The sequence below is a fragment of the Paroedura picta genome, chromosome 8, assembly GCF_049243985.1.
Source record: "Paroedura picta isolate Pp20150507F chromosome 8, Ppicta_v3.0, whole genome shotgun sequence".
Classification (NCBI taxonomy): domain Eukaryota; kingdom Metazoa; phylum Chordata; class Lepidosauria; order Squamata; family Gekkonidae; genus Paroedura; species Paroedura picta.
The window spans coordinates 40,891,329-40,914,333 of NC_135376.1; the positions used below are offsets into that span (position 1 = coordinate 40,891,329).

Sequence of the window (23,005 nt, forward strand, 5' to 3'; positions counted from 1 at the left end):
GTTTTCCTGGGCACAGATGCTAGATTGCTGTTTATTAATGGTGGAGGAAAAACAAGATGGGAGTGGGACATCTAACCTTATGATATTTCCCTGTTCTCAGGAAGCAGAGAATATCATCCAGAAGATCAAACAACAGCAGTACCCAGAGTTGCTGAGTTACGACCAACTCCTCATTGAGAGGAAGGATCAAAAGGTGTTTCTTCATTTTGGTAAGATTATTAATTCTATCCATAACCCATCAGTCATTTCTACTCCTTGTCCCTTCCTTTGTGTGGCCATTGAAAAACACTCTTGAACATTTGATGCATATATCACATGGCTGCTTTAAACTGCTCTGTAAAGCATCTGTCTGACCGTTTATGCACTGGAGGTTTCATGCTGGGCTGCAGGCTTGAGTTTTAGTTGTGGCAAGTTGCCCCACCACTTCCTGCACCCACATGGGGGAGCATTTGGCCCGGTGCACCTCATCTGCCCCCGTTTTTAGCTCCTGCATGGGAGTTGGGGCAGTGAAGTTCCCAGTGCATTAACGGTCTCTCTGAATAACCATTTGTGTGTGTGGCAGCTCACCGTGTGGCTATGACAGTATTTGGGTTTGTGGCAGGCTCAGTGGCATAGAGCAGTGGTCCCCAACACCCGGTCCGGGGACCGGGACCGGTCCGTAGATCAGTTGGTACCGGGCCGTGGCTCCTCCTCCTCCTCCTCCTCCTCCTCCTCCTCCCTGGCTGCTGCCTCAGGGGCTGCCCTGCCACTCTGCCGCCAGCTCACCTTTGGTGCTGTCCAGCAGCCGCCATGGCTGGGGTTCCCCCTCGGTGTGGCACTGTGCAGTGCTGCTGGCAGCGCCCCCCAGTGGGCAGCAGGAAGTCAGAGGTGCAGATGGGAAAGCAAGTGGAGCAGGGGCTCAGGTGGCAGCAACATCACTCAGCAAAAGACTACTCCCCCCCGGGCCTCAGTAAAATTGTAAAGCGTTGATCAGTCCCCAGTGGTAATAAGGTTGGGGTCCTCTGGCATAGAGGAGACTGCTTGATCCTCGTGGTATGAGTGCATGCTAACAACTAACTATACACTGCTGTCAAGTAGTTTAGCATGTCATTGCTGTTCTTTGAATACTATCAGCTCTAGATTTTAGGCCATCAATGATTTTAAAAAATAACAAATCATCTCTCTGTTTCAGAGGAGGAAGAAATAACTTTTGCTCCAACATACCGCTTCGAAAGGAACACCCGGGAGAATTATGTCTACACCAAGCAAAAAGCAACAGGAGTATGACATATTTTTCTGACCTATTGTGATGTTTCTAATGGTTTATACCAGGAGTAGTCAAACTTCAGCCCTCCAGATGTCCATGGACTACAATTCCCATGAGCCTCTGCCAGCATTCTCTCGCAGGGGCTAATGGGAATTGTAGTCCATGAACATGTGGAGGGCCGTGGTTTAACTACCCCATGTTTATACTGCCAGGACTGTCTCTCTGTAGAAATCAGAGCACACTGTGATTTTCTTGGCAACAGAGACCTTCCTTCTACTACAGTGATGTATTCTGTATTGTTCCCTGCTTTATGTAAACCACCCTGAGCCTCAGGGGAGGGCGGTATATAAATATAATACAATAAATAAATTCTTGATGTTGATTCTTTTTGTTTGTAGATGAAATACAATTTACCATCCTGGTGTGATCGAGTACTCTGGAAATCATATCCCATGGTGCATGTGGTGTGTCAGTCTTATGGTGGGTAGATAACAGACTGAAAATACTTGTGAAGCTGACTTAAATGGAAATGAATCAGAATCTGTAGAACCTGCTTTTACTGCCAAGTTCTCAATAACGGATACATAAACCATTATATTTGGAGCAGCATTGTCTGAAAGGTCCACACAATATTTTGATTCCTGGCAGTGCTGAACTGATTTTAAAAAGTGCTGGGGTTTCAAACAGAATATTCAGCAACATTCTTCTATTGTTATGAGTCAGGGCTGTATCCCAGTGGCCGATCACATGCTTTGCAGGCAGAAGATTCCAGGTTCTGTCCCCATATTCTCCAAGTAAATGTTGCTCAGCTTACAAAGGAGAGCTGGTGCCAGAATATAAAGTACTGGGTGAGGAAGATGAATGGACTGGTTTAGTAAAATGTAGCTTCATGTGTATCATATTTCAAATGCTTAACCTAGCATTCAAATATCCTTGCTATGATCAAGTCTATATTCAGACTATGCCATTATAACGTGTGCTTCTAGGGTATCCATGGCAGATTACTTGTATGGCTATTCCATCTCCCTTGAATCAAAAGCCATGTAGCAAAAGCCCTTGTCTCTCCTCTTAATGTCAAATTGTTTGGATTGTGGCTCTTTGATTCATCCACTCCTTCATGCCCCTTGACAAAATTATCTTGGGCCTTATGTTTTGATAACAGGACAGTTACATTGTTTTGTTGGGTCAAGAACAGTGACCCTGAGAACTGATGGCTTTTCCTCTCTGGTTGTCAGGATGCACCAGTGACATCATGACGAGTGACCACAGTCCTGTCTTTGCCACATTCGAAGTTGCAGTCACTTCACAATTTGTCTCAAAGAATGGTCAGTAAATACCGTGGTATTGAGTTGTTTTACTTCATACTTATGAAAGCATATGTGAGAAGTATGCTGAAAGAAGAATAGTTCATTGGCAAATTTTTCTGTCAATGTCTTTAACCTGATCAAGTGTCCTCTCTTCTTCTAGAAGCCAAGTACACAGAATCACTTGGACAGATTGAATTCATGCGTTGCAGTGCCACTCTTAAGACGAAGTCACAAACAAAATTCTACATTGAATTCTACTCCAGCTGCCTAGAAAGTATGATATCTTCCCTTGCTTTTGTTGTTGTTGTTGTTGAGTAGGAACTCATAATCTTTTTTAGAAGAGTGACCTGTTTAGTGGAGGGATGTATTATTAAAATATTATTATATTTTCCATCACTCTTTTATGGTATTCACTTGACATTTGACAGAAAGCCCTTAAATATTTACAAGCACTTGACGGAATGATTTTTCAGTGTCAGATTTTTTATTTAAATTATTTATTTATTTATCATACTTACATACTTACAACCCCAGCACATACTTATTACATTTATTAACCTCTGCTCTTTGGCCAGCCGGCTCAAAGTGTTTTACAACAAGGTGTTATTCAAATACTGTTTTAAAATCACTTCACATCATTATCCCGAAGGAATGTTTGAAATGTATACCTATACTACTGCATTTGGAAGTAACAAAACCTATCTGTGGATTTGTATAGGCATCATGTAAGACAGGGAGCACCTACCATGTCACTCTGGGAAGCTTTGGACAATTCTCTCTCTCTCTCTCTCTCTCCCAACCCCCCCCCCCCCACACACACACACACACACAGAATTATTGTGGGGCTAAAAATTATTGAGGAAGCCATGCATAGGTCCCTGGTTTCTTAGATGAAAGGGTACAGATGATAAATATATTTTTAAAGGTTGTGGTTAGATATTTGAACATAGGTATGCACAAAATGTGCTCCATGTTAACATAAAGGTTTAAAGATAATGCATCTCATAGATGAATCACCTCCAGTCCGTACTACATAACAGTATAACAATGTCTGAAAATACAAGCTATATGCAGATAGCAAAGTTATAATGCAATCCTCAATAGTTTTACATACTTCTAAGCCAATGGACTTCAATGGATTTAGAAGAGTATAATTCTCTTTAGGACTGCACTGTTAATTTGTTCTGCCGTGCTACATGTGACATCATAGGTCAGCTCATAGCAGCAGCATAATGCCTCACTTATATCATTGTGTTGTTGTAGACTATTTCCTATTATGGCAGCTCATGTAATAGAATCATAGAATCATAGATTTGGAAGGGGCCATACAGGCCATCTAGTCCAACCGCCTGCTCAACACAGGATCAGCCCAAAGCATTCTAAAGCATCCAAGAAAATTGTGTATCCAACCTTTGTTTGAAGACTGCCAGTGAGCGGGAGCTCACCACCTCCTTAGGCAGCCTATTCCACTGCTGAACTACTTTGACTGTGAAACTTTTTTTCCTGATATCTAGCCTATATTGTTGCAGTTTAAACCCATTACTGCGCGTCCTTTTCTCTGCAGCCAATGGAAACAGCATCCTGCCCTCCTTAAGTGACAACCTTTCAAATAAAGAGGCTATCATGTCCCCTCTCAACCTCCTTTTCTCCAGGCTGAACATTCCCAAGTCCCTCAACCTATCTTCATAGGGCTTGGTCCCTTGGCCCCAGATCATCTTCGTCACTCTCCTCTGTACCCTTTCAATTTTATCTACGTCCTTCTTGAAGTGAGGCCTCCAGAACTGCACACAGTACTCCAGGTGTGGTCTGACCAGTGCCGTATACAATGGGACTATGACATCTTGTAATTTTGATGTGATGCCCTTGTTGATACAGCCCAAAATGGCATTTGCCTTTTTTACTGCTGCATCATACTGCCTGCTCATGTTTAGCTTACAATCCACAAGTACCCCAAGGTCTCGTTCACACACAGTGTTACCTAGAAGCGTATCCCCCACCCAGTAGGCATGCTTTTCATTTTTCTGATCCTGGCATGCTTTTCATTTTTCTGACCCAGTTCATGCAAAGATTTCCCAGATGGCCATGTCTCTTTTGTTTGTGTCCAGAATGCATAAACCATGATTTTGCACCAGATACTTCTACCGCAATCCCTTGTAGGCTTTTTGCAGCCTAGAAAATTAATTCGTTATTCTCATGAAAAAAATTTTCAGGCTCCCCTTTTGCCATGATCACATGGAAACTCAAGGGGGGGGAATAGCCATATTTTAAAATAGCATGTCCAAATCAGTGGAGGTCTATGTGGTACAGAGAACCGCTTCTGGCAGCCCAAGTTAAAGAGCAAATGTTCACAAGCATGCTTTTAGCACACACCAGATTGAGCAAGGGATTCAAAAGAAATAGGTAAAATGCAATTCTTCTGTCCCTCTTATACATCCCCTATGTTAAAATATAGGACAGGCTCCTTAGCTTAGGATGTTGTAGTTCTCTACAGAGCTTCCATTACTTTGCAGCTTCCTCCAGCTCTTCAAGCCAACACACGGTTCATGGCTGCCTCCTCCAGATCTCAGTTAAAAGTTCTGTCTGCTCTTATGGACTCAGCACAAAAGAGCCCTTCCTCTTTTTTCCCCCCAGGAGATTGATTACCTCTCTTTTCCCATCCAGTGACAGGTCAGATAGGGTCAGAGAAGCTTTTCTGGGAGATTCTTCAGGAATTCTTTCCTGAAGTCTCTTTAGTATTTAATACCTCCAAGTCTATACTTCCTGCTTGAAGAGGGAGGGAGGGACTGAACCCTCCTATTGTCACTAGCTAAACCTATTAGCATTTCTTAAGTGATAGCTGAAGTGAGCTTGGAAAGCCATTGACTAAATTCTTCCTCCCTGTGTGTTCTCTGACCAGAGACAATAAATGTTAAAACTTCCTGATAAAGATTTTATTTAAGTTAGACCTCCACCCAAAAAAGGCACTTCTTCACAACTTGAAAAACAACATGCCCAAAGTGTGCTGATTATGCTGTCCTCTGTAACAGGGCCAGACCTGAAAGAGAAATAGCATGCTTCTACTGTACTCTTCCCAGTATTTTCATGCCACAGCTCTACCCAGCTCTACAAAAAAAATTGTTTTGACTATATATAGATTTGCATACATTTCTATGGAAACCATGTGTTAGAATCTTAAATTAGAATTTCAGAAAATGTGCTATCTTGAGTGGTGTAGGAAAAGTTGTCATGTTCTCCTTATCCTCTTGTCCATGCATACACAGAGCTTCCTAATGCTGTTCTAATTTAGAACGAAATAATTAAAATGATGGCCCAGAAAGGCCATTTGTAAGGCTTTGTTCATTCAGGGTCATATCCTTTAAATTCTCAGATGCTGTCCATTTCTTTGTCCAGAACAAGGAATAATTCCTTGACAGTAAGGGGTTTTTTTTGCTTGTTTACTTCTTACAAATGCATTTCTCAGCTGGCAAATGATTTTATTTTCTAACACTGTTACAGGCTTTGTGAAGAGCCAGGAAGGAGAAAATGAGGAAGGAAATGAAGGGGAACTGGTGGTAAAGTTTGTAGGCCTTCCTAAGGTAGGTGGGAGATGGTTTTGTGCTTGCTGTTAGGTGCGAAGTCGTGTCCGACCCATCGCGACCACATGGACAGTGATCCTCCAGGCCTTCCTGTCCTCTACCATTCTTCAAAGTCCATTTAGGTTTGCACCAACTGCTTCAGTGACTCCATCCAGCCACCTCATTCTCTGTCTCCCCATTCTTCTTTTGCCCTCAATCGCTCCCAGCATTAGGCTTTATACTTACTGTAACAAAATTATATATGTTACTTTGCTGTACAGCAAATTTGTATTTTAAAAAATCTTTTAAACTTATGGTGATATAGAACATCACCTTATATATCTAGAATCACATTTTTTTAAAGGAGAAGAGCAGTTATAAACACCCGCCTGTAAATTGAGTACAGATTTCTAGAACTGCATATAAAAGATAATTTAGGCCTTGCCCTTAAATTGATAAGGGGTAAACATGGCCCTAATCAAAATTATTTTTAATTTTCATGATCTGTACAGGAGTCTCAGTGTGACATCCTAGTCCCAGGATAAGGGATTTAGATGGGGAAATTACTTCCTGCGCATCTTTGTCCATGTCAATTTCACTTCCCTGCTGTACAGCAGCAGGGAAGTGAAATTGACTAGATACATCTTTTAGACCGGCACCACAGCAACAGAGAAGTAGGTATATATTGCTTTAAAAATCTATTCATAAAACATAAGAAGGTCCATAAAATATTGCTTTGCTGGGTCTTTGCAACTTTGAGTGCTACAGCAGAAAGTACTCTGTCTCTAAAGAATGGAATGGGGAATCTTTATTTAAAGGCTTTGTAAAGATGCACAGTGATCACACAAGCATATGTGGAGGAGGAATTATGTCACTAGTTAAATTACAGACATTATCAAAAGGTGCTTGTGACATTCACATATCTACCTATCTCTACAATTATCATAACAGCAAGGGAGTGCTTTTTGGGGTGGCAGATTTTTAAAAATCATACTTTCCATGCAACAACAATTTGTGGTTTGTTTGTTCCAAGAAAGCAGTTTACCCACAACATGAGTGATTTTGAGGGGAAACAATTGCAATGTAGACCAAAAAAATCTTATTTTGGGAGATGCTTGTCTGTGTAACTAATTCATAGAATGCCCTGTCAGGACTCTGTTGAAAGACCTCCACATCCTTATATTACATGAGCATATGGGTAATTAAAAAGCTTGGAAGAACATGTTGAAATGACTCTCCAGCTGGTGTCCTTAGAAGGATTTCCAACTAAGTATTGCTGTAGTAGCCTCCCAGTGGCTTTGTATGAGAAAGAACAAGACCCACGGGCTGGCTGTCCTTCTACTTTAAAAGATGATGTTGGCGGTCTGTGATGGATACACCTGCCTCAAGTTTCCTCAGATCTTCAGTTCAGAAACTGGTGCTGGGCAGCATAGTTACACCTTGAACCATTCTTTTGAACTAGATGTTATAGGGTGGGCTCTATGGCCTGGTACCTCACTGATGTCCCTAAACTCCACAGGCTCTATCCCCAAATCTCCAGGAGTTTTCCAGCCTGGACCTGGCAACCCTACCCCCATCCCTCCCCACCAGTAGACAAGGAGGTCCTGACAACACGATTGTCAGTAATACAAGCGAGCCAACATAGCTTAAAAATAAATAAGGATGCCCCTCAGTTTCAACCTTATCAATTAAACTGTGTTCATTCTGTTGTACAGTTACAAAGAGTGATAGTTAATCAGAATTAGGGGATTTCCGCACCCTTTAAAAATACTGAGATACTTACCTTTCATTGTCGTTATATTCCAGCCCCTCTGCATGACGTTGCCAACATGCAGCATCTGAGCAGTAAATAGCCAGCTACATCCTCCACTTTAAAGCGCTAGTTGGTGAATCCCCAAAAGCGGATTCACCAACATATGTAGCGCTACCTACTGGAGAGCAACCAGCAGGCCACCAGCAAAAAAAAAAAATGTATGGAGGTGAAGAAGTGCTACCCCTGCTTTGAATGTCCCACCCTCGCACCCACCTTCCTCTCCCTTCTCCCAGGGATGGGAGAGGTTTTTTTTTAAGTGAACTGCCTGGAGCAATGAATAGGCATTCAATTGTGCAGGCAAACACACACACAAAAATTCCCCCAAAGTTGTAGCACAAAGCATGTCTTTTTAAGCTTCCCCTCCCCCAAAAAAATCAGGAATGAGATTTATTTTTAAAAGCAGCAGGATTCATGATTCCATAAGGGGTGGCAATTAAGAAGCACTAGGCATATATGATTAGAGGCATAGGTGTTTCAACAAGAACTATTAATTTTTTAAAACAATTAGCAGGCATTACGGGCCCTTTAAAGCATGGAGAAAGGGGATTGGCTACCTGGCTTGATTGACAGGCAGAAGAGAGTTGCATATAAATCGCATTGCTCTCTTCCGCCATTTCCATCAGCACTTGTGGAGGGGGAGAGGCACAAAATGGTGGCAGAGAAGAGTGAAACAGCAAAAAAGATGAGGAGGGGCCGGGAGGTGTGATTATATGTAGTGTTATGCCACTCAGCTGATGTAACGCTATTTTTAACAATGTGCGGAAATGCCCTTAATGTTCTGAAGAGAGGCCATTTGCCTCCTGATGGTGACTGTGGAAAAGAAGCTTTGTAGTTGGGGATGCTAGTCCTCAGGGGAAACCTGGGGATCCCCTGGAATTATAGCTCATCTCAAGGCTACAGAAATCATTTCTCCTGGAGAAAGTGGCTGCTTTGGAGGGTAGCCTCCATAGCCTTATACTCTACTGAGGTCCCTCACTGCCCCAAATCCCACACACTCCTGGCTCCATCCCCAAAATCTCTAGGAATTTCCCATCTCAGAGCTGGCAACCCTGTGTTGTGATTGTTAAGACAGCTGCTGGAGTCATTGCAGTTAGGCCTCTAGGCCCAAATTGTATAGATGTAAAAAAAACCCAATGAGTTCCTCAAGGAAGAGGCTGAGATCAGTTCTTTGTAGAACCTGCACGATCTCCCTGAGTTCCCATTATGAAACTTCAGCTGAAAATTGCCACCTAAACTGCACTGCTCTAGAAAAAGCCATGACTCCCTCCACTGCTTGTGCTTATGCAACAGCTGAATGAACGAAAAAAGAACGGCCATAAGATTATGAAATACTACAGTGACAATACTACTTAGAATCATTGAATCATACTTACCTGTTGCCGTTGCTACCACAAATCACCCAAGAACTGCTTCAGATGTTCATTAGTTTTTGCTTTCAGAAGTGCAGCTCCAATTCATTCAAAATCATTATTGTGAAAAAGAATTGTAACCCTGATGCCTGATAAAGGCAGACAAAAATAAATTTGCTTGGGTCCTGGATTTTCATCTCACCTTTGGCTGAAGGCCATACACATCGTGTTTTTAGGCTTTATCCACACACTGAAAAATATAATATGAAAATGTACATCCAACAGATACGTATCTGACTACAGTTCCCTGCCAATGGCAAGACCAGGTTTCAGTCCTTCCATCAATACTTCTGAGTGCAAGTCATTAAACAAAAATTACATTATCAGAATTCGGCTTCAAAAGGACCCCAAGGATAAAATCATACATTCTCAGAAGTAAATTACTGGAACACAGTAGGCCTATCTCCTATGTTAATACTTGCTATCCTATTTTAACATAAACACCATAACAAGAAAAAGGTACTACTTGTGAATACTGCATTTATTTCTTAAGTTTCTACTGAACTCTTTGGGTTTTTCCTTGCAGCTGACTCCAATTATTTCAGACCCGGAATACCTACTGGACCAACACATTCTGATCAGCATTAAGTCATCAGATAGCGATGAATCGTACGGTAAGCCCTTATCCCAGAGGCCTGTGCATGAGTCAACTTCTACTTACAGTTAAATCACTGACAGCGTGGGGGAGAATGACAGCAGAAAGCTTGAATGACAGCTTTGGTGCTCTCTTTTCTGCTATAAAAATGCATTTCAGCACGTGTTGTGAGAGGTGACTTTATGTACTCATGAGGGGCTATGACATTTTGTACTAGGTGCTTCTCCCTATATGTTTATCTACCCACTCCCTCCCCCCACCCAAATCCAAACTGCTTAATATAAACCCAAGGATCAGTATTCTCCTCTATAGTTTGTTCAGACTTGTAAATATTTCTTCAACGACAGGTCACAGAGCCAATGCACTGTCATGTTTTCAACAGGTCCACTACACTGTATTCACAGCAGGTATTAACCACCCTCCCTTGGGAAGTTCTCTTGTGCAATACTCATAGATCCTACTGGATCAGAGCAAATGTCCATCTGCACTCAGAACAAATGTCAATCAGCAAAATGCTTCTTGAACACCTACAAGGAGGGGAAATTATTTAGGACTCCACAAAATCTGAAAATGACAATTGTTTCCTTTTGGCGGGTACCTTAGTCCTGTTCGCTTGGAGAGATGAGAGAAACGTGCTGTGAAGCTTCCAGTTTATCAGATTCCATTCCCTCCTTGTTTCCTAGGAGAAGGTTGTATTGACCTTCAGAGTGGAGCTACAGAATCCCTGGTCCCGATCCAAACTATGCTAACACATCATGGGGAGAAGACGGGTGTTTTTCAAGGAGAATTCAAGCTACAAACTTCCGAAGGCAAACAGAGAGAGAAACTCTATGGTAAGGCAATGGCTATTTTTTGGTCAGGAAAGGTAGAGTACGATGCATGAAAAAGAGCTTATTCTGTTTCCCTAGCAGCAATCTGGGATGAATCCAACCAAAAGTGATGGTGCAGGAGAGTGCAATGAGTGCCAGTTTGAAAATTAGCTTCATTTCTATCACAGAGTCTTTATATGAGGGGTGAGAGTTGGCACCTCCTGAAAATGGGGTGGTACAAGCAAGAAATATGGGCTGAGAGGAAGGTATGCAGGATGCTGGATGTCTGGCTATTCTCCATATCAATACCCCTCAGCTGCAATGTCACATTTGGAACATGTCAGTAACTTGTGTGGGTTGTCATGCTGACCCAGGGCTGATTTTGTAAGACTGAACAATTCAGAAAGAGACAAATGTCTCCAGAAGCAAGATCTTGGCTTCCTAGGGCTTTGTTGCAATTGTCACTTGTTACTGTTCAGAGGTACAGCTTGGTATAGTGGCTAAGAGCGGCGGCGGCAGCTTCTAATCTGGCTTGCTGGGTTTCATTCCCTGCTCTCTCAGATGCAGCCAGCTAGGTGACCTTGGGATCGCCACGGCACTGATAAAAGCTGTTCTGACCAAGCAGTAATATCAGGGCTCTCTCAGCCTCACCTCCCTCACAGGGTGTCTGTTATGGGGAGAGGAAAGGGAAGGTGACTGAAAGCCACTTCTGATAGAGAAAAGCAGCATACTGGTAGAGAAAAGCACACTGGGTTTTGATGCAGCTTGGCTACTTAACTGCACTGGATTTTCTATTCTCCTTATCACAATGTCTTTTGCGAGTCTCCCCCAGTTTTTCTTCAAGTTAAGAAGCCAAGCTGCATCAAAAGCCCAGTGTGCAAATGTCTCAGTGTCAAGTATCATTTTGTCACAAATTGGGCCTGAGCTTCTTGGACCCAATCTGTCTTCATCTCAGTCACATAGTGACCACAAGGAGGAGCCTGTCAGGCCAGTGTTACAGGGGGTGGGCTCAGAGGAACTCCTGCCTTCCCCCCCCCACACACACACACACACACGCACACCTGTTTCCTGAGCAGGAACAGCCTCAGTGAGGAGTCATTTGCATAACTTTGGAGTTGCACTTGAAGTATTCTGAGCACATCGAGAGATCCAAAGCTATGCAGATAGTTCCCCTAGAGCTGTTTCGATTTATGGAAAGAGTGTGAGGGAGCAGGAGCGCTCCCCCCCCCCTCCTGAGTCAAACTGGCTCCTGAGGGCTTTAAATGCAACATTCCCTGCAGTTGCTGTATGAACGAGGTGAAAGTGAGTCAGATACACATAACTCAGCCTCAGCTTGTTAAAAGACATATGGGATAGTTTGGCCTTTAGAGAAGCTAAAGAAAGGACACAGTAGCCACCAGATGGTTCCCAGAAGTCTTCAGTGCTTGCCGAAACACCAAAGGTGGCCTGTCTGTCTATTTAGTCTTTTCCAGTACATACCTCAGAAACTCAAGAATACAAAGCAGCTATGCCTATGTCAAGAAGTAGCCATGTACCCTAGCCTCACCTCCCCAGAGCCAGAACAGGCTTTTTGTGTCAGTCCAGACACAGTCTTTCTAGCAACTGGCTGCAAACAGATTTTATTCACATGTTCATACAAAGCTGCTTGCATCCTGTTGGCAAAGCAAGGCTTGAGGGGAAACTGCTGTCTTCCATTTTCACCTCTTCACTGCACTTCTGAATCACTGTGGTGGGCTGTTTAAAATGACCATAGTGCTTCCTGCAATGCCCCTCCCCCCACCCTCTTTTGCCATGCAGTCTTCTTCTCCTTTCCCCTCTGAACGTTCTAAGTTGAGCACTATAGCGCATGCCAACATAGCACTTCAGTCAACAGAAGCACTATTGAGATGCTTTGACTCCATTGCGAGACTATACTAGTCTTAGCATCATAGCGCTCAACTTAGAACATTTGAGGGGGGCGGCAAGGAAGATGGAACAGCAAAAAAAGGGTGGGAAGAAAAGGGGTGCAGCTCATTTGCAGAAGAAAGTTGATGTATGAAATCCTCATCCCACTATCACTTTACTTTGAACCGGGCCAACAATGGATAATATCCCATTTAGTGAAAGGGGCCTTAATTATTGCATGCATTCAGAAAAAAAACATAATGAGATGCATGCATAGGAGCAAGAGGGAGGTGGTTTCCCTACATGTGGATGATCTTTTTTCAGAATATTTAATGCATGAATAAAGCCTTCATATTTTGAAGATCACAAAAAGGACTTAACAGTTTTTTTTTAAAATGTATCAAAAAAGATATGTATTTTTTAAACTGTTAAGAACATCTAATGGTGGTTTCAGAGCTCAGAAAGTATTTTTCTGTGATTCTGTCTTAAAAGAAATGGATAGAATCCAGTTATAACTTTCCCTTCTGGCTTTAAAGCACATAAACAGACAGAGAGAGCCCTCTACCTGTCTGTCACTAATATAGACTTCAGCAGAATTTATTTCCACTTGTAGTAGTTCTCTTTCCCCACCCCAGTCAAATCTGTTGAAAATGGGCAATAAAGAGTGTACATTAGAGATGGGCATGAATCTAAATATTCTGGTTCAGTTCAAGGCAACCCCTGAACCAAACCTCAGACTGAACTGGAATTTTCCCCAAACTGATCCAACCAGTTCAAAGTTGTGGCTGGGAGAAAGGGAGAATCCGTTTTGCTTCCTCCCTCTGGGGCAGCCATTTCGTCCTAATGGCAGGATGAACCCATCAGCTATTTCACTTCCTCCCATTTTGAAGCAGGGGAGTGAAACACACTGGTTGTCTGGCAGCCATCCTTATCCATGGTTCCTCTGTATATTTGTGAAACAGCCTGGGGGGTGGAACGTGTTCGGCTGTCCAAGTTGGAATAGGGCCAATCAGGGTGCAGCCAGCAAAGGAACGAGGTCCTCCCAGCCTGTTAAGCAGGGCATGTTAACAAGGGCCTCCAGGCCTGCTGACTGCCTGCTAAGGAGCTCTGTCCCAGGCCTGCTAACGAGCTGGCCAGCCCCTGCCTGCCCCATTTGATCTGGCTGTGAGCTGCAGCCCAAAGCCTCCTTAAGCTGTCTGGCTGGCAGGCAGGGGAGGGGACTCTTTCAAGGCCCATTCTTAGGAACGGACTGTGAAGCTAGTTTAAACATAACAGCTGAGGGGCAGACCCACCATGCACAGCTGTTCCCTTTAAATGACATGAACAGCTGAACCAATCCAAACAAAAGTCTGGTAAAGTTGGCACCTTCCCTGAACATCAGTTCAGAGGCTACAGAGGCCAAGGTCATGCTGAATTTTGACTCATGATCTGGTTCATGCCCATCTCTAGTATTCAGTACACAACAGGCTCCAAAATGCAAAAATAATAGCATAAGAAGAGCCACACTGGATTAGACAAGTGATTTGTCAAGTCCAGCATCCTGGCCAATCACTTATGCCAGAGGCCAAGGCCTTCCTCTATTGTTGCCTCCTGACACAGGTATTCAGAGGTTTACTGCCTCTGAATGTAGAGGCTCCCTTTAGTCACCACTGCTAGTAACCACTGCTATTCCTGCCCTCCATGAAACAATAACAAATGCTATTATCACTGTTTATCTGCCTGATGAAAACTTCCCACGTAAAATGAAAGAGAAAAGTATTAATAATATTAATTAATAATTATTGCAGGAGTAATATTATGTTCTCTTTATTCTGAACAAGGATGTACCTCTATAACTTTCTTATTATAGCAGAATGGTTGTGGTTAGATTGGGATAGCTTGCAACATTTAAAACATTTGCACATTAAACAGTAAAACAGTTAACATTAATAACTTAGGTGCTCATCAAATTCGTTTCCATTTCTTATGCCAGTGGGGAATGGGAATAAAGTGTTGTGCAGTTGTCAATATCCTCAGGGACCTGCTGATATTTATATGTATTGAATATTCAGTCTATATCACAGATGCACAGATGGAAAAAAATCTGCCAGAGGCCGAGGAAAGGAATTTCAGGGACCCACTAACTGGCCAGACTGTGCGCCAGGCCAGACCTGCGCTACTCCGGCCAGATTCCTTCAGTGGTCAAAGAGAGATCAACATGATGAGCAGCAACCCTTGAATTTCACTTTGTTTCTCTTCCCTTCCTAGCTGAGGTGGTGGTTTTGCCCTCTGAGAGGTGCAGGTGTCATCGATGAATAGTGAGGGACAGCCCTAATCTAGTTCAGGCCTCATTGTACTGAACTTCAGGCACCCCCGGCCCAGCTCATGTCACCTGAACATTGGAGAGCTAACATTCCAAGTGCTGCAGGGCTACGTTTGGCTCAGAGGTGTAGTGCAGGGGCAGGAGGGGCCTCAGCCTTCCCTCTTGGACCGTTTTCCCTGAACAAGGGGGCACTGTGGAGCACCATATGAACTGGCTGCAGTGTTGCAGAGCTAGATCTTGAGTATCACATACAAACTCTCTCACATTTCCTTTCCTTCAGATTTTGTGAAGACTGAGCGGGATGAATCTGCTGGACCGAAACCAATGAGAAGCATGTGCAGTATAGACCATGGCAAAGAGTGGGAGCCCACAAATAGGTAAGATGGCTAGGAGTGGATTTCACGAGATTGGATGACACGCCCTCAGGCAGACCTGCATCTGTTAAAATTAGAAGGTACTGGAGAATAAAGTCCTGGGAAAGTTGTTTCTAAATAAATAAATAGTTTCTAAACAAATAGGGAGAACTTACTCACCTCTTCACTTCAAGGGGCTGTTCCTCGAACAGGAGATCTAGTCACCTGGTAGCCAAAGAAGCAGCTGCTCTTGCTCGCTCTCGAGGAACCATAACAGCATCTCTGGATGAGGGCAAAGAAGACCTCTCACGGTAACCTCACGATTTCACCTTCATGCGCTTATGTAGCCACGGAACACTTCTCTCAGATTGGGTCTGTTTGGATGCACTCATCCTACCATTCCTGCCCAGATATAATTTATTGATATCTTTTTATCCCATAAGGATATATTTAGGCACTCTTCAGGAAGAGCTAGGGTAACTAATAGTCAACAGATTTAGAGCAGATGTGCAATAAGGACAAATAGCTACTGGCATGAGGATAAGTGAGTGCTGTTAAGGGGAACATATTGCAATTTATTATTATATTTGAAGAAGCTGCCCTTTGGATTTCCCTCCAGAGGTGCCACAAGGTCTTGGGCCCTCCATGGCCACCTGTCTTATTTGTTACTTCAGCAGGTTGAGTTTCCTAAATAACCTAATTTCCATCCTGGAAATAATAACAGCAAATTTCCAGGCAGACAGGAGTGGGCAAAATTACCTCAGGACCACTTATCTTTACACCAGGTTTCCCGAAGCACAAGTTGCCTTGCAATTTTCTCAGAATAAGATCCCTTTTATTAAAAATTATTACTGTTGGTAGAAGGAAGCAATGCTACACTTTTACAAAGGATGGCTCAATTCCCCTCCTAGTATATTAGTAAGGCCTGTGGGAACTAATCCAAATTAGAACGCGATGTGATCCCGAAATTGCCCGTTTAGGTCTTTTGCCAAAAAGTTACAGAAGAAATGTAAATGACCAATGAAAAATTTACTCAGAAGAAGAAGACTGTTGGTGGAACAGTCTTGGAAACAGGATAAGCTGCTTGATTTGGAAATTTGGATTCATAACATTTGGTTTCTCGTGAGAATAGGACAAACATCACTGCCTTTAGAAATACGTAGGCTTTGTTGGCTCAGGAAAAATTGATCAAAATGATATATAAATGATATAAAGAACAAAGATTCCACCTAGAGAGAATGTTATACTGTATATAAGTATGGTAATGGTATACTGTGGTTGGCATTTTTAAAATGTGGTCTGTCTTACCGGGTAGCTGCAAAGAATATCAAGATAACATATTTGAAGGGCTTTGACATTCAGACATGCTATCTAAATGCTAAATATTATTTTTACCTTAAGGTTTTAACTTATTGAGGTTTCTCCTACCTCTCCTTTCTAATGGTAGATACTGCCCATCAAGTGCCATTGTATTCAAAATGGTGGCAGAGTCGTTAGCCAATCTTGTGTGGAAGGGCAGGGGCCTCTCAGTGAACTTTCATTGGGCAAAAGTGGCAGCCCTACCTGCTTTCACTTCCTGTGTATGATTCTGATTTTTTTCTCTCCGCATTACCAATCCCACCTCAGCAGTACAACAGCCACAGACATCAGCAATCCAAACTACTTACGAATTGCTCCTGCCTCTCAGCAGTTCTCCACAACAAGTCAGCTTAAACAGACCCCATCACCTGACCAATCACCTGCTCTCTGGAGTTATGACCCACAGACCAAAGACACCCCTTCTCTGATGGGACTGGAGTCTCCCACCATGCCTTCTGACTTATCACCCCAGTCACCGAGGCCACCTGTTCCAGCTGTAACTCACCGAAATCCAGGACCTAGGAATCAGGACCACCAAGTGTGAGTTTTCTTATAGTTTCTGTAGTTTCCTTCCATTTCACCTGCTTATCAGACCAGAATTGGAATGATTGCTGGGCTATATGATCGCTGGGAGAACATGCAGTTGCCCTTCTGCACCACTGTCATAATGGTTCAAGATGGAAGGTCTCAAGAAAAAGCCAGAGACAAGGAGGACTGCTTCCCCAGCCTCCCTGAAATTATTTGGCTACCACTTGCCTTGATGCAATAGCCCCACACTCTCAGCAGGTAGCTGCCCCCACCCGTGCCTGTCAGAGTTCTTTGCAAAACAAAAGAAACAATGAATCATGTGGCCAACTATGTCTCAAGAGCACAGTGAAGAAAGTGTGAATATAAAGCCTCTTTCTTATGTTTCCTTGAAACAATGATGAGAGTTGGTGATGAAAGCTGAGCTGAACAGGGTACCCTTCTTTCAATTATATTTCAGCAGCAGCAAAAGCTGAAAATGAGAAATAAGACAATAAACAATACAAAACATAAGTCCCAAGTTACAATTTCCAAGAAGGGACAATGAATAAACGAGACTTACCCTATAAAGCATAGAAAACAGCTCTAAGAAGGAACCATGCTCAAAGTGATTGTTTTAGCTTGTCTTGCTGTAATAAAAAAATGGAGGGGAATAATATGAGTAGAGATTTATCAAAATAACACAATTTTGTATATAGCCAATACTTACTAAGTGATCAGTTAGAGGTACTGCAGCCTGTAGCTTCTCTGGATCATTATGCCTCATTTATTCATTGTCCCTTCTTGGAAATTGTAACTATTTCGTATTGTTTATTATCTTAATCCTTATTTTCAGCTTTTGCAGCTGATGAAATATAATTGAAACAGCTTTCAGCATCAAGCCTCATCACTGTTTAAAGGAAACAGAATAAAGAGGCTTTATATTCACCCTTTCTTGACTGATCTCCAAAGACCCACCCAATTCATTGTTTCTTTTGTTTTGCTATATTATTTTCTTGGTCTGATATAGGGCTTCTGTTCTTCAGACAAAGTTCTTAAGCACAATCTGACAAACAACTTTTGGGTTGTCACATACACGCACGCATGCATACGTGCACACACGTTCAGATAAATATGCATCCTGACTCTAGAAAGAGCTGGCATATCCCACAAGGGTCGCTTCTCTCTTGCTTGCACCTGGAAGAGTTCATTGTAACTCTCCCCATAATCACATTGCCTGGATAGGTCCTATATTCCTGCTCTGGCTGTGCTGAGCCACTTGTTTTTTGATGGAGAAACACTGTTATTTTCTTTGTGATCTACTGTCCTGTTCCCATTCTGAGATACTGCCTGCAGGCCTAGCATAGTCTTGGAACTTAATGAGAGACAGGAAAATCATGGGCCTTTACACTCATTCTGGAGTGTAAAGTTAGTGCATATAATTTCACCAAATTATTCTCAGCAACCCAGCTAAAGGAACTCTTTTTAGCACCTTAATGAGAGGCAACTGGTTGTAACATCACTGCTGTTGTTGCAGTGTACATAGCCACCTGTCCCTGTTTTTTTTAATCAGTATTCTCATCTGCTTTTATCACAGCCATTTTGATATCCTCCTTACTCTTTACAAATTTAATGTTGTCTTGCTGCACCTTTAGTTTTTGTCCTTTTAATTGTTGCAGATATGCTGAGGTAAGGAAAAGCGTGGTAGAACCATTGCTACTGGAAGAAACGTACTCCAAGCCAGAGATGATTGACAACCCACTATATGATTTCACAAAATCCAAGGACAAACCGGTGTCTAAGAGAGATCAGGACTTGATGAAGGCTCCACGAAAAGAACTCCCATGTACCCCTGATCAAAGCTTCACCAAACTTCAGGAGATGGACACCAGCAAAGCTTCTAACAAGCAACAATGCTCTCCTCCTTTCATAGTCCCCACACCCCGATTTCGTTCTTACACTTGTTCTGCCCAGTCAGAGGAAAAGACTGCCCTGAATGAAAAGACTCAGAACAAGCAGCAGCCCTGTACCAATGTAGATGCTCTGGTGCCAATGAAGAAGCCCGTTAAGCTCTCAAGATCTGAAGTAGGGCACAGCAAACCACCTCTTCCATCCAAGAGTCAAATGGTGCTTGACATGCTAAACCCCAAGGGCCGAGATTATCGTGAGAGTTTGGAATTACCACACCTTAGAAAACACCAAAATGAAGATAGAACTGTCAGTGGAACGGTGGTACCGGTAGGTTGCTCATTTTCCTTTCCTTGTTAGGCAGAAGTTGTATGCCTTTATGCCCACTTGGGGCACCCATGATGTTTAGCATATAGAATTCAAGTTGGTGATCTGACAGACAAGAAGGGACTATGGGGAACATATTGTAAAAAACATAAAAATCAACAGTAAAAAATTCTTCCAATACATTTAAAGCCATAAACAGCCTGGGACCTTCATGCCCTCAGGACTGCTTCTCCAGGATTAATCCTCCCCATCTTCTCTGATCTGCATTTCAGAATTGTATTGATATTATAAGCCTGCAGAAACTTTTCATCTCACCTCTGAGCTATTTTGTTAGGAGCAGGTCCCTGACACACTGCAGCATTAACTAAAGGTGTAATGCTCCTGATAAAAGATTAAGTAGTTTGAGAACCAAGTACTGCCAAACGCCATTAAAAGTGGAGAGGGGCACCCCTAGGTCTCTGCCCACAACTCGTAGTAGCCTTTGGATGTAAACACAGGCAAGCCAGTAGTGGTGCAGCACAGCAGTACCATGCTTCCGCTAGAAATGGTCTCCTCCTTCACCTGCAAAGAAGTCATTGCTTTTTATTCTCTTCTTCTTGTTGTTGTTATATTTCTTAACCACTTTTCTTCCATAGGGAAGCTGCACCTGGGTAGAAGAACTATCTTGAACTTGCTTTATTTATTGACTTCATTTATACTCTGTCTTTCTCCCCAGTGGGGGCCTAAGGGGGTTTACCTCATTCTTCTGTCCTCCATTTTAGCTTCCATGGCAGAGTGCAGCTTTGAAACTGATATCCCAGAACCTAGCCCTACATTCTAACCGCTACATCACACTGGGTCTTTATGGATGTGATGGTGTTATCACAGCTGCCACGAGGTTGCCAGGAGGGTGTGATCATGGTCAAATCCACAGCATAACTCTCTTGTCCTCCCCTGCATCATTAAGTGCAAAAACAGCCATTGATTGGTGTTGGTAATTTCTGCATTTGCTAAGGCACAAAGAGGGGGCGGGGGAGAGAAGAGGGCAGTCTGCCACATTCTGATCAAGCCCTTGCAGCCATTTTAAACTACCTTCAAATAATGGTGGTGTCCCTGTGGTGATCACACCATTGCATCTAGTTTGGTCTTAAGATACTTTAAAATGTCCCCACTTGCCTTTGAACCCCTATGGTAATTCTCTTGCAAGGCAGCTAGGTGTGATTTTTATTTTTAATTTTGTCTTTGCAGCCAATACGAACATCAAAGATGAGATCCTTGGAAGAGTCCTGAAAGGAAACAAACCTTTCCCAGAGTCTTTGTTATTTCCTTGCGTAGTCTGGTGCATAGAGCACTGGATTTTTAACATGTAAAAGAGAGAATCTCTGTATCCACACACATCCTTTGAGATGCAAAGCCAGCTTGGACCAACAGTTATCAAGTTTCCATTAGACTTTTATGTTGCAACTTTGGCAATTATTCTGAGATCAAGGAGGATATTCTGAGATCGCATGAGAGGGACAGATATTGGAATGCAAAAGATAATAGTGCAGGAACATCCCAAGACTGTTCTGGACACACAAGTTGCCTTTGTAGGATACCACATTTTCAGTCTTGAGTAGTTTGTTCAGTCAACCATCTAGACAGTGGCAAAGCCTACTCCATTGCTTTTTCCTTACTGACAAAGAGAGAGCAGAAGAGCAAAGAACACAGGCATATAGAACACTCACAGTCTTATAACTCCAATGGAAAGTATGGATTTTCTGCAGAAATAAAAATATGTCCTTTGGGCCACATTTCTATTAATGATCATTGCCACTGTTCTATTCCCCAACTAGTATTCTATTTCCTTGACTGGTAACATGTATCAGGATGAAAAATTCCTATAGGACAACTTTTTGCATTTAGAAACCCCTAAAACATTCTTCAGACTTCGAGAACCCCCAGAAGTGGTGCGATCATGCCGAATATAGTTGGCGGGCCTAGCTGTGTATACAACCACCCAGGGCCCCTCCCCTTCCCCCCCCCCCCAGGCCCATCATTGGCCATGGGGGTAGCAGGTTGACGTGACTTCCAATCTCTGATAAATGTTTATTTATCAAAATGTTTATCAAAATATATATAAATGAATTAACTTCCACCCATTCAGGGCCATCAAGAAACCCTGCTGTAGGATAAGGCCAGTGATCTTAATGATCTGGTCTGCCCTCTTGTGTATACTTATAAATTCAGGAAAATATGAAGGTTTGTTTATCATCTTCAAGTGCAAATGAGAAATTAATAGAAACAACCACTGAATATTAGCCATTCCAGCCTTTTTGAAAGGCAGTTGCTCTGTCAATCAGAAAGCCTTTCTGGTTGGTTACTAGCAGAGTTCGTATCATCTTTATTCACATCAGTTGTACTGTTACATTTGTCTTTATTTTTATCTCCATCTATGACTGTTAGATATAGCTTTGCCATAAAATTGTATAGTTTAGATAATTTTTGCTGTTTTTCCATGTTTGTTGCAAAAATTAAAATGGTAATGATTCCTTATCAAAACTATGGCTGCATCCTCATGGGGGTTATGAAAGCACACTCCACCGTGGCGATAGAAAACAGTGTGGGAACGGGCAGGAATGGCATCAGTTTTCTCCAATATAAAAGTAGAAAAAATGAGAGCCACACAAGTTCTGCACAGTCTGGGCTTGATCCACACAGCAGGGATTAACCAGTGCAGCTAGTGCAGGAGCATGCATGCTGGCAATACAGCTTCCATAAGGGGGCTTACTGCATACCTTCTCCCATCAGCTGCTATTTCCCTGCATCTTTCCACCACCGCACCACCCGAGAGCTTAAAACAAATCAGTAATTGCTGTAGTGCCAGAGTGTTCTATTGCAATTGCCAATTTATTTTTCAAAGTCTAAAAACGCCCTCCAGTGGCACAGTGAGGGGACAGGGAGCCATCGTTCCCACAAGGCTGTTTTGCAGGACGTTGATTCATAGGGTCACCATAAGTCAAAACAACATAACAACAACAGTTCCAGTGAACAGAAGCATGTATACCTTCCCATCCAAATGTGCTTTGACTTTTCAAAAGGACTGGAGAAAAGCAAGTCTGAAAAGAGCATCCCAGGGATAGAGAATCAATTATTGGAGCATGATTAAAACATGACATAGTGTGGGTACTCTCCTTGCCCGCCCACCCACCCACCCCCAATTCCCACTAATTGGAAAGCAAAAGTGGAGGAAAACCTCCATATGGAAGCAGCCATTGCCTGGATGCTATCTGTTTCCTGCTGTTCATGTGGGGGAAATCGCTATGTGGAAGCACCAGATAAAAATAAATTATTCCCTGTTGTGAGTTCAAGGAGATGAGGCAGGATAGATGTTTTTGAAGGTAGACTCGTCAAATCAAAGAAATAAATAAAATTATTATCAGATGTCTGCTTTTCCATTGCTTTGTATTGCTGGCACCCCAAGTCAAGGTGATCCTTGCTGGGCAAAATATCTCTCTTATTCTGGTTGCTGCAAAAGTGCAAGTTTAGAGCATATATATGCCTGGTAGGGCTACTCTGGAGGTACTCATTGTGTTCCATTAAACTGAGCCATTTTCTCCCCATAGCTGTGATTTTAAAATGTTCAGTGCAGCAGAAACTTCCCTGCCCATCCCCAG

At 42.7% G+C, this 23,005-nt stretch overlaps 1 protein-coding gene across 5 annotated transcripts in view; it reads left to right on the top strand.

The window, feature by feature from the left end:
- The window catches only part of INPP5D (inositol polyphosphate-5-phosphatase D), a 90,866-nt gene extending 68,094 nt beyond the window's left edge, over window positions 1–22,772 (top strand). For 3 of the 5 annotated variants that reach the window (XM_077349290.1, XM_077349289.1, XM_077349288.1), the window contains exons 17-29: window positions 101–209; window positions 1,172–1,260; window positions 1,645–1,726; window positions 2,482–2,571; window positions 2,714–2,827; window positions 6,049–6,128; window positions 9,856–9,943; window positions 10,608–10,757; window positions 15,200–15,296; window positions 15,467–15,583; window positions 16,899–17,171; window positions 18,815–19,373; window positions 20,598–22,772. In XM_077349290.1, the coding sequence (XP_077205405.1) occupies window positions 101–209; window positions 1,172–1,260; window positions 1,645–1,726; window positions 2,482–2,571; window positions 2,714–2,827; window positions 6,049–6,128; window positions 9,856–9,943; window positions 10,608–10,757; window positions 15,200–15,296; window positions 15,467–15,583; window positions 16,899–17,171; window positions 18,815–19,373; window positions 20,598–20,639 (1,890 nt within the window). In that variant the 3' untranslated portion in view covers window positions 20,640–22,772. The remainder of the gene's footprint in view (window positions 1–100; window positions 210–1,171; window positions 1,261–1,644; window positions 1,727–2,481; window positions 2,572–2,713; window positions 2,828–6,048; window positions 6,129–9,855; window positions 9,944–10,607; window positions 10,758–15,199; window positions 15,297–15,466; window positions 15,584–16,898; window positions 17,172–18,814; window positions 19,374–20,597) is intronic. The other 2 variants (XM_077349291.1, XM_077349293.1) reach the window with 2 other exon arrangements.
- The last annotated feature ends 233 nt before the right edge of the window (window positions 22,773–23,005 follow it).